The following is an 11,429-nucleotide window of genomic DNA, read 5'->3' on the forward strand; positions in this document are numbered from 1 at the left end:
ACTGAATTGACACTTGGCCTTGATACCTGTATCTCCTGATAACTGAAACAAATTTCTAAAATAAATATTGTACTTTGATCTTCCAGCCCTGCATTTTTAATGACAGCCCTGAACATCACTTCATTAAGAATACATTTCAGAAGACTGAAATGTTCTGAGTTTGAACACTAATTATTTGTACGGAAAATTATGACTGCAACGTTTCATTATTCAGCCCATTGGTTTCTTCCAGAAATGAGAAATTATTCTCGATTTTTAAGCAATGTGCTTTCTTGGCTGCAGATTTATGGCATTTGTAGTGTGGCGTCTGCATAGAAACTTACCCAACTTTCCACTAACTCTTTTGTAACATGACAGTTCATTTGGGTTCATCGAGATAACTAGGAAATAACATACCTTAAGGATTGGGGGGAGCCGGGAGGTGTTCAGTGTCTCTCTGAACTCTCCTATCCACTCTCATTTCGTTTATAAATATTGTTCAGATTGCTCTCTCGGCAATTATTAGATAAAACGAATTAACAAACTTTGAGTTAGGAATTAAATCAGACACCTCGTAGGAATCCCAGGTTGGCACGGCTGTGGGGATGCAGAAGTTTAGGGACGATGCAAGGACGAGCTCTGCCGTTCCGCTCGCCTGGCAGGTTATTGCTGCTCCAGGCAGCGGAGATGCGGGTCGGGGTTCCCGCGGAGGGGTCTCCCCGGGCTACTGCTGCCCAGGCGCGGCAGGAAGGGAGCGCGCCTCTGCCCGGGACGACCCCAGTGGCGCGGATGGAACTCTGCCGGGGATCCCGGGGCAGCCGACGGCTGAGGGCGGGGGGGTGCGGGGTGTTCCCGCTGTCGTGCGCTGCCTGCCATGTCCCGTCCCTTCCCGTGTGGAGGCGACGCGGTCCCCGAGCATCGCGCACCTGCGGGGCCGGGTGCAGGTGCTGGGCCGCGCGGTCAGGTAGGGACCTGCTGCCTCAGCCTCGCACCTTGCTGCTGCGGCCGCGGCGAGCCACTTTTAACCGGCCACTGCACGGTAAAACCGCTGGGTGCAGAGCGCTATTCTGTCTGGTGCCGACCTGGTGAAGCCTGGCACATGGGGAGAGCTTGAAGTGGCTGCTGCGTAGGGGATCAGTGTTACACGGCGTCGGGCTTTTACTTCTCCCCAGGACTCAATATGGAGCCGTGGGAGAGGACTTGGCACTTTAATCCCTTCAAAGAAACCGATCTAATTCAAGCCCTACAACTCTTGAAAGTCTTTGAGGGGACAGTGATTGTTTCTACAGGAAAGCCAGATAAAGATCTCTGTGTGCTGGCGTTTAAAGAGGCTTCAGTGGCGGTGCGAATACAATTGAACCCGGCGACTGCGGGGAGGATCGAGTTACCTGGGCAAACAGCCCCAGAGCACCAGAGCCAGTCAGCATCTGCCCGAAGGGACAACCCCTCCCCACGGCAGAGCTGCACGTCCTCGCCTGGTACCTGGCCAAACGCGCCGGCTTACACGTTTGCGACGGCCCCAGAGCAGATGGGGAAGCGGCGAGGAGCAGAGCATGCTGCCGAGCGGGCCGCGGGAGCTATGACCCAGATGTGCTTGGTGGTGCTGACTGGGGATATAGCCTCTCCGGCGGTCCGAGGAAAAGCGGGCTGGATTCTTCAGACACACACGTGTGTGTCCATATACATAGGCCGAAAAGTGAGGGGTGAGGGAGCACAGCTCTCAGGGCCGAGTTTTATGGCTTTGTGTCAGGAGGTGGACGAGAGGGTGGACGCAGCAACCCGCCAATACTGCCCGTGCTCCGAGGAGCCTTCAGCCCCGTTCTCACCCTTGCCTAGGCCAGGCAGGCTCGCCAGGGCCGCCGGGCACAGCCCCCAGCCACCGCGGGCACACATTCGTACCCAAAGAACGCTGTCAGGAGAGACTCCTGCCTTCGTTTAAAGAAATTACGTGTTTCACACCCGGCTCCCTCTAGGGAAGAGGAAACTTTCCCGTTCGGTCTGTTGGCGGCTGGTCGGCCCGTGTGTCTGCCCGCGGGGGTCCTTGCTGCCAGTGGCACCCCCCCGTCCCGCCTCCCAGCCCGGCCCCGCGTTACCCGGCGGGGGCTCCGGTAAGTAGCGCCGCAGAGCGACGCGAAACAAAAACCGGAGACCAGAAGGGAAACTGCGCGGGTGTTCGCGGAGTCACACCGAAGGCATATCCCCCAGCCGCGGGGGAAGGGCGGGAGCAAGGAGGGAGGGAGCGGGGAGGAACTGCCGACAATTACTCCTGGGAAGTTTTACGGCTGGGATCGACCAGCCCCGATCAGGTGAACCCGCTGTGCTCCTGTTACTTGGAGTCATTAAACACTATCAGAGTAATCCGGGGGCAGATTACTCGGGCGATAACAAAGACACGCTGTCACTTCAGGGCTCTGCCACAAATCCTTAATTGGAAAAAAAAAAAAAAAAAAAAAAAAAAAGAAAAAGGAAGAAAAAAAAAGGAAAGTAAGGAAAAAAGGGGGACTAGAGCGGGGATCCAGTGTCTTGTGTATGGCACGTCCAATGCGAGGGTCTCCAGGCGGTAAGGGGTCCTTTGATCAAGAAAATCCAATTATTTGTGTATATACATTTCCCACATAGTGATTACTTCATTAATTGTCCCGCCTTTATCTCCTCCCTTCCCATCCCCCCTAATAATCAGTTCTTTTATCCAGACCAACAAACACACCATAGGAGCTTTGTGGATTCAAAGGATTTGCTTTCGCTTCTGAAAGAGCCGCTATTCTTTGATGATTGGGTAGCGGCAAACTTCAAAGCCATAAATCTTCCCTCTGACTGGTTGGCGGCCCAGCAAAGTCCTTATCAAATTCTTGGAGGTGATCCTGGTGCAGTCAGACAGTCCGCGGAGATCGCGCAGCGAGGGGGGGTGGGACTGGCACGAAGGCGAAGAGATCAGAGGGAAGGGGAGAGGAGACAGAGGGAGAGAGAGAGGGAGAAAGAAACTGGGCAGCTCCTCGTCTTCCCTTCGGCGTCCCCATGCCTCGGCGGTGCCCCGGCACCTTCCCTTCGCCCCGGGCCCAGTAGCCATGGCCGCCGTGGCCGTCCTCCGGAACGACTCCCTCCAGGCTTTCCTCCAGGTCAGTACCCGCGCCCGGGACCGGGCCGGCTCCACGGGTGTGAACCGCGTTGCCGGGGACAGCCGGCGCCTGCTGCCTCCCTCCCTGGGCTTCACCCGCCGGCGGCTCGGGAGAGGTAGGCAGGGACCCCGGGGTGAGAAGCCCGGCATCTTGGGCTGGCAACTTCGCTCGCCCACCAGCTGCCCGGCGGTAACTCCAGGCCCCGTCCCGGAGCCGGGTGGGTCAGCGCGGTCCAGGGGCTGCCCCCTTCCCGTAGCGGCCCCTTTCCCGGTGCCCCCAATCCAGGAGAGGCGGCGGGGCCAGCTGTACCGGCCGCAGGCAGGACCGGTCTCTGGGCGGGGCGGGGGGGCCGGGCCCGTCCTGGCCGTCCGGCGCTCGCTGTTTTGGGAAAGTTTGCCAGTCGCGGGAGCTGTGGCGCGGCTCGGGCAGCCCGCGGGCAGGGGCGCGCAAAGTTTCCTGCGGGCGGCGCGACTGCTCCCGCGGGGCGGCGGCGGGCTGCGAGTAACGCGCTCTTCATCCTCCCTCCTTCCCTCCCGCTCCCGCGCAGGACCGCACCCCCAGCGCCTCCCCAGACTTGGCCAAGCACTCGCCCCTGGCTCTTCTGGCCGCCACCTGTAGCCGGATCGGACAGCCGGGAGCAGCGCCCTCGGACTTCCTGCAGGTCTCCTACGACCCGACCCTGGGATCCCCCTCCAGGATCTTCCACCCGTGGAGCGGCGAGATGCCGGCGCACTCCCCGGGGGGGCTGCCGCCGCCGCACCCGAGCCTGGGGCTGACCCCTCAGAAGAACCATCTGCAGCCCTCCTTCGGGGGCGCGCACGAACTGCCTCTCACCCCCCCGGCGGACCCCTCCTACCCGTACGAGTTCTCCCCCGTCAAGATGCTGCCCTCTTCCATGGCCGCCCTGCCCTCCAGCTGCCCCCCCGCATACGTCCCCTACGCCGCCCAGGCCGCGCTGCCTCCCGGCTACTCCAACCTGCTGCCTCCCGCTCAGCCATGCCGGCAGCTCTCTCCCAACCCGCCGCCCGAGGACATCCCCTGGTGGAGCATCCAGCAGGCCGGCGCTCCGGGCAGTTGCGGCCACCGCTTCCCCGCTGCCGCGGCGCTGCCGCGGAGCCTGGTTCTGGGTCACTCGGACTTCGCCCAGTACCAGACGCAGATCGCCGCCCTGCTGCAGACCAAGTCTCCCCTGGCGGCCACGGCCAGGAGGTGCCGCCGCTGCCGCTGCCCCAACTGCCAGTCGGCCGCGGGCAGCGCCCCGGAGGCGGAGCCGGGCAAGAAGAAGCAGCACATCTGCCACATCCCCGGCTGCGGGAAGGTCTACGGCAAGACCTCGCACCTGAAGGCGCACCTGCGCTGGCACACGGGCGAGCGGCCCTTCGTCTGCAACTGGCTCTTCTGCGGGAAGAGCTTCACCCGCTCCGACGAGCTGCAGCGGCACCTGCGGACTCACACGGGCGAGAAGCGCTTCGTCTGTCCCGAGTGCGGGAAGCGCTTCATGCGCAGCGACCACCTGGCCAAGCATGTCAAGACCCACCAGAACAAGAAGCTCAAGTCAGCGGCGGACGGCGTCAAGCGGGAGGAGGGCCGCGACCTGTGACCGCCGGGCAGCGGGGAGGGAGCGGGCCGGGACTGGCTGACGCCGCCGCCGCACCTGCGGGCCAAGACGAGGCGCAGCGGGGACCCGAGCTAAGGGAGCCCCGCAGCCGGGGGCAGGGCAGCCGGCTCTCTCACTCGCGTCGGGTCCAGCGAGCGGGAGCTCGACTACGGGCGGCGCCGGGACCCTCAGGACCGGGACTGGACGATCGTAGGGCCCGGGTCCGCCTCCGCCGCGCATCGTCGTCCCGGGACAGGCACCCTCCCCGCCCCTGAGGAACCCGGGCGAAGCTGAGGGGAGGCCGCGGCCGCCGCCTCCGTGGTCGGGGCTTGCAGGCGCCCGGGGGTGGGTCGGTAGCGTCGGCCCGGCCACGCCGAGGCCCGGCCCTCGGCGCTTTCAGGGTAAAAGACTGAAGTTTTGTGTACAGGTTATTTAATAGTTCTGTTTGAATACCGGTGTCCCTCTCCTCGTCCTCGGCCCCTTGGGGGGCTCCAGCATGAGATGTCTCTGTAAAGTGACCCGCGACTGCAGCGCGAAATAAACACGTTATCACTGGGGTCACGCAGGGGAGGTCCCGCCGCGCCGGTTTCATTCGAGCGTCCCGAGGGCCGCTCCCTGTCCCCGCCAGCAAAGCGCTGGGCCCCGCCGCGCGCTTCCCGCCACTTCCCGCTGGGGCTGCGGCGGGCCCTGAGGTGGCCGCGGGAAGGGTCCGGTTCCACCGCCGCGGTGAAGCTAGGCGGAGCTCAGCGCACGGGGACCTGTGAGCTGCTCACCGTAAACAACCTTAAAATCCCCTGGCTTCTTCGGACTGGTGCTGGCCGGTTGGTTTGGGGGTTTTGGGTAGGTTGGGTTTAGTTATTGCCAATATTTTGTTTTCTACACATGAAGGCGTGAGAGAAAAGAGAAACGTATGGTACCATGGTGCCGACATTGACAGTGAATGTACAGGTCAAGTACTACGGGCTGCAATATAGACATAAATGCCCCTTCTCAGAGAGAGCCAGCCCACAGGGCCTGTGACAACCAGCCATGCCCAGCCTCAAGCTGTCTGTGGCATAGCACAGCTGAAATACGCTTTCCGTGTGTTAACTTACTGTAAAATCACAGAATTTTAGGGTAAGACACTTATTCTCCCAGTGTGAGGAAATAGCAGTCACTCCCCTGCACAAGGGAAGCTGCTGGCACAAAACTGTATTTAAAAGTACTTGGTAAATGGTAACGGCTTTTCGGTTTCCTTATGTCTCAGTAGGCATCATGTAAGTATGAGTTTAGTCATACATTCGTTTTGGCAAGTTTCTTTTAAAATAATGACTTTTTTTACTGTAGGGAGTTCCCCTTTTCTTTTCCTTTTTTTTTTTTTTTTTTTTTTTTTTTTTTTTTTTACTGCAATTTTTATGGAACAAACAATTTGGGAACCTGATTAGTCATTTGCTAACTTTTGCATTTTAACATAGAGAATTTGTTGTTTGCTCCTTATTTTTGCCAAGTCAGCTTTATTTTCTGGTTACCAAATGAGACAACCAGATAAAAACTGCCATCAAAACTTCACTGGGACTAATCCAGAACCATTCTAGCCTCAGATGGGTTCCTCTGGTGGCAGTTGTCAAATAAGCTTCAGCACAATCATAACAATACAGATGTGCTTTGCCATGGACTTCTGAAACGGGAAAAGCAGCAGCTCGATAAATGTCATGACAGAGGTGTAAAACTGAGTGTTTGTATGTATGTCAAATGCTGCCAGGAATCTATTCTCTCAGGAAATAATGAGACAATACCACTGGAACCCTCACTTCTGAAATAAGGAGAAGTTAATGGACAGTTACCATGGTACAGCTCCTCAACAATATTTTAGTGGTTGTGATTCTGAATTAATTTCTCACACCATATTCTTGAGGTCAACTGATTAAATTAATAACCAGGCAGCTATCCTCTTTACTAGTGAAGAATCTTCTATAACCTGTCCTGTTACAGAAAGCCTTGCGAGAAACATGTTTAGTTTCATTGGTTAGCATTATTTTGCCAAATATTTAGGCTCTAGAAGCATATTGTTGAAGGATATTAAGTAGAAGATACCTTTAATGTTCCAGAGTGAGTGACAGCAATACAAGAAATAACTAAAGGATCTGATCCAGAAGTCCTTGTTCAAGAAAGTCTCTGAGACAAAAGCACATCCTGTTTACTACTGACATATGATTTAAATGTGCCATCAGGAGTAAGGTAATGTTTCTGCTTTTTTAAAGGTTTCATGGCATGGAGTGTCAACCTGCTTCCTTTCTTTGATATTAAGTTACATTAAGAATGTAATGTTACAGAATTTAGGACTACTTTAAAAGAGGGTTTGTTTCCCTAAATAGTCTTTCAATTCTGTTTTCACATCAGACCTGCTTAAAATTGACAGTGCTTTTATTGATAACAATAGAGGGGAAACAACAGTCTCCCAGAATATGAAAGGTCCAGTTACAGGATAGAATTATGGACTGGGATGTTGCCACACAGTAATGGCTTTTCACTGCTAAGTAAGTGCCAAATCAAGAACTATTAAGGTGAGCTGAAGCAATGGAGGTTTCTGGCACAAATTTAGCTTGACTAAGAACTAGAGAACCATTCCTATCAGAGCAGATATAACTATCAGAAAATAGTTTGATAATTGTAGATGTAATGGCTTCTGAGATGGATCATTATGGAAAGATTTTTCTCCAACTGGATTGATAAACTGAATTTACTCAGCATCTATGTTGTCTGGTACCATCAGACTATTTTGGGTTCTTACTCATTCCTCAAGACACGAATTGTACTGAAAGTTCTACTAGTCGTTTAAGTATAAGTCTGCAAGTAATTTAGGTTTTAAACAAAAGACCATAGCACAGACAATGTCAGCACCATGCCAAGGGAGTTTTGATACCTAATTAAAAAAAACGAAAACAACAGAAAAACACACACACAAAAAAAACCCACGAAAAAAGCAGTGCCACGTTGTGGCCTTGTACCTTGCATGATATCTGTATAATAACCACTTTTAAAGCATAAAAGTGCAGAGCTTAAAAATAAGTACAGGCGAAAGGTACTAGCAGGAAAGTGTCCCTGCCTATGGCAGGGAGGGTGGAAGGATATGGTCTTTAAGGTCCCCTCCAACCCGAACCATTCCATGATTCTATGAAAATTAGTTTAATACCTATAATGATAGAAAAATGCATGTAAGTGAAGGCCCATGATAGCAAATGCCAGTGAGAATCTTAATCTATGAGATTACTACCAAAAAAAAAAAAAAAAAAAGAAAAAAGAAAACTAGGGATTTATGACACCAGGTAAGTAAAAGTAACAGTTTAGAATGTATTAAAAATGTTTAATGAAACATTATTTCTGTCTAAAGCTTTTGAATAGTTCTTTGGAAAAGAGGACATATCCATCATAGCTGTTTCATATTCATCTCTAAATAGCTAAATCATATGATAGCTTTTCAATTGAAATCATTAAACTTTTATAGTAATATGGCATTTAAATATACATGTGACCTTTCTGGTGTATGGGTAGAGCGTTACAAAAATATATTGCTTACATCTCAAGAATTTATTTCTAGTTGGCAGATTGCACTCTATAACAAAATTAACTTTTAATTTTGCATTCATAAAATACATTTTACACTTTTAGCTGTTTCCAATCAACTAGAACAGCTGTTCATTTTATAAAATTAAATGATTAATATTCTTTTTAATTATATATTTTGAGTACATATGCCACTCAAGGTCAATGCTTTTCTGAATTTTAAATCTTAAATGTCATTGGTATAATCGACACATCATATAAACTAATTAATCTTGTGGTTAATTCAAATTAATTAATCTACCAAAATATAGGGAAATGGTTTAGAAACTTCAGATTTGGCACTTTTTCTGTGTTGAAAAGTGACTTTCACACTTGGACAAACTTTTAAGCAGGTAAGATTATATACATATATATATATATATATAAATGTTCTTCAAATAGATGTTTGGGGTTTTTTTAGCATGTTAATATAGTTATTTTTTAGTTAAGGGCCAAATAGAATCAGATTTTAACCCACTTTAACCTCTTCGTCCTGACAGACTAGACTGGCATTGCAATAATCCAACAAATTTATAAAGTTATGTTTCATATCTCTTCATCTAGTATTATAGAAATATACGATCATTTTTTTAATTAGATGTCCTTCCTAAAACCATTGTCATGTACTTCCTCCATACTAAATTATAGATGTAATTCTTAAAAGAAATATTTAATCTGAAATTATTTGCAGAGAGATTGCATTAAGTTTTAAAGTAACTACAACTTAACTGTTTCAGTTTGTAAATTCTCACCTGTATCTAATACTAGTCTTGAATACTGAAGAAAGACGGAATTTAGAATGCTGATGTCTTGAAATTCTTGGAAAAGATACATGTTACTGTTCAGTGATATTCAGGGATTTTAGCAGACCACTCAAAAGTTCAAAAATAGGGTAAATTTGTATCTCTATGCAATTACTTGCACAATTACCGAGGCACTTTTAAAAAAGCCTTGTAAAATTTAATAGATTTTGTCACCTTATCCCCTTTCTGAGTGCTGAGGAACAAAAGTATCATGCCAAGTTACTGTCAGATCTTACGGTTTGCTATAGAATCTTTTTTTCTCTTTCTTAGTTTCTCCAATTATTTTACACTTTTTATGAGGTTCTTGTGAATCCTCTGGTAAAGATGTGGGTCTGCTGCTGTGGCACAGAATGGAGTCAACTCAAAGACCTCTTAGATTTTCCTACAAAACTATTTTTACAAATACTTACCAAACAAGCTCCCTAAGTCTTCAAGAATACTGAACCTGAAACCAAAGCTTTCCTCTGATTGCCTAGCAAGTATCTTCAATAACTTTGCATTTAAACAGCATCCAGGCCTCCAAGGAGCTGGAAGTGTTCGGCAATCAGCAAGGCTCACAATTTTCAGGGAAGTGTTAATGTGCAACTCGGAGAAGAAGGATCCAAGACCATGAGTGAATGGTCCTGACCAGAGAAAATCAGCAGAAATGTGTTAATTCTTTTAAATTTGTTTAATTTAAAAGGTTCTTTTAAATTTGTTTAATTTAAAAGGTTCTTTTAAATTTGTTTATGGGTTTTATTCCCTGTTAATATTTACTCCCAGCTGATTTGAAGTCATATAGGTGTTTCATTATGGATAAAGAAAACATGTATCTTGACCTTGTGACTGTGACAGGTCAGTGGGAGATCATGGATAGTGGGATTTGGCCTTTAACCTGAAGGCCATCAATCCTGTTTTTCTTCTCATCATCTCTTAACTTTTTTGGGGTACACATTTACTTAAGTACACACAAAATCCCAGCATGTCCCTGACCCAGGTCTGGGGGTTACATCCCTGCTTATCCATGTAAACAGGAGCTCAACCAGAGGCTGTGTACAGATTCTGTGTGCTCACTGAGAAAGGTTATGGTCATCCACTCAAGGGCGTGTAGGAACATAGCAGGGGTCTATCTCCTCTTTAGATGGCTGTGTGATGAATCCCACCCTGCAATGTACTGAACTTTGGTGGCCAGGAACTCTTGAGGTGACGAGTGTATACTGAGGTGTGAATTGAGTCACTACTCTCTGAGTAAGTGTGCACTTTAATGGTACAGAGGCCTTGGACAGAGTCTGTATAGGTTCAGAGTTCTCTCGGGAGTGGTAAAAGCTAGAATTTCATCTAACTGAACTAACAAATCATCATAATCCAGTTTTTGATGTCTGATGCCATTTGAGTCTGCCTAAGCAAGGAACAGTTTACCAGCGTAAGAATATTGTATACTAGAAGCCATTTTAATCTGTGCATCATCATAGTGACCATTCCTCTCCTCCACTTCTGCCTCCCCTCCTCCAGAGTAAAAAAGAAGTTATATCAGCAAAAGAGCTGTCTTATCTGTCCTGCTGCATCTACAGTGTAGTCTTCTGCCAGTGCAGATGTCTCAGTTAAGGGTTAGGGTTTTTTTATCCCCCATGATTGTCACAATTGTACCTGCAGCAGCATGTGGTCGAAGCCTGGTTTACCTTGTCCTCAGGTGAGCACAGACTTTTTATGCTTTGCACTTAATTGTTCTCTCTAGCCTAACAATGTAATGTAGCCTTTGCCTCAAGGTAGGAACCTCCATCTAGCTCATCTAATACCCCTCCTCCAGGGCATCAATCACCAGCTTTTGCTGGTGATTGATGCCAGTATTGAGCAGGTAACTCACTTCAGGCAACACCATCATTTGCCCTTCCTGTCACACTGTGCCATCATAAAAAGCAATATTTTTTTACATCTGTAATTTCCAGTTGCCACTGAATCACAGACTTTAACAATGACAGTGACTGAGATGTCCTGAACTGAGTATTGCGTCACCATAGCATTTAGAATAGAAGAAACCTTAAGAGGGAAAAGGAAAAATAAGAAAAACATCTTTTTTTTTTTTTTTAGAAGATATTTATGTTTTAAATGAAAATTAATACTCAAACGACATAAACTGTGATACTTTTCACAAATTAAAGGTTTCTATTTACAAATACCCACATTGCTAGCTTAATCAGAAACAATAGTGTGTGCCTATGGGTTTTTTGTTTTTAAATGGTAGGGTTGTCTGCAAAAACAATATATTCCTATTATCTGCAAGCCCTGTTCTTGGAGCAGTACTGAGCAGGTTAAACAAAGTTACAGTATTATCTAATATACTACTCCAAAACATTTTTCATTTTCCTTTTTAAC

The 11,429-nt window shown here is 48.8% G+C and overlaps 1 protein-coding gene across 1 annotated transcript; it reads left to right on the forward strand.

Annotated features, from left to right (window-relative positions):
* Nucleotides 1-3,044: 3,044 nt before the first annotated feature.
* On the forward strand, nucleotides 3,045-4,695 carry SP5 (Sp5 transcription factor; the record flags this gene model as incomplete). Its single annotated transcript, XM_080621320.1, has 2 exons — nucleotides 3,045-3,095; nucleotides 3,643-4,695. The coding sequence occupies 2 exons, from the start codon at nucleotides 3,045-3,047 to the stop codon at nucleotides 4,693-4,695; spliced, it is 1,104 nt and encodes a 367-aa protein (XP_080477446.1).
* Nucleotides 4,696-11,429: the final 6,734 nt, after the last annotated feature.

This window comes from Psittacula echo (assembly GCF_963264785.1).
Source record: "Psittacula echo genome assembly, chromosome: 6".
In the NCBI taxonomy this organism is placed as follows: Eukaryota; Metazoa; Chordata; class Aves; order Psittaciformes; family Psittacidae; genus Psittacula; species Psittacula echo.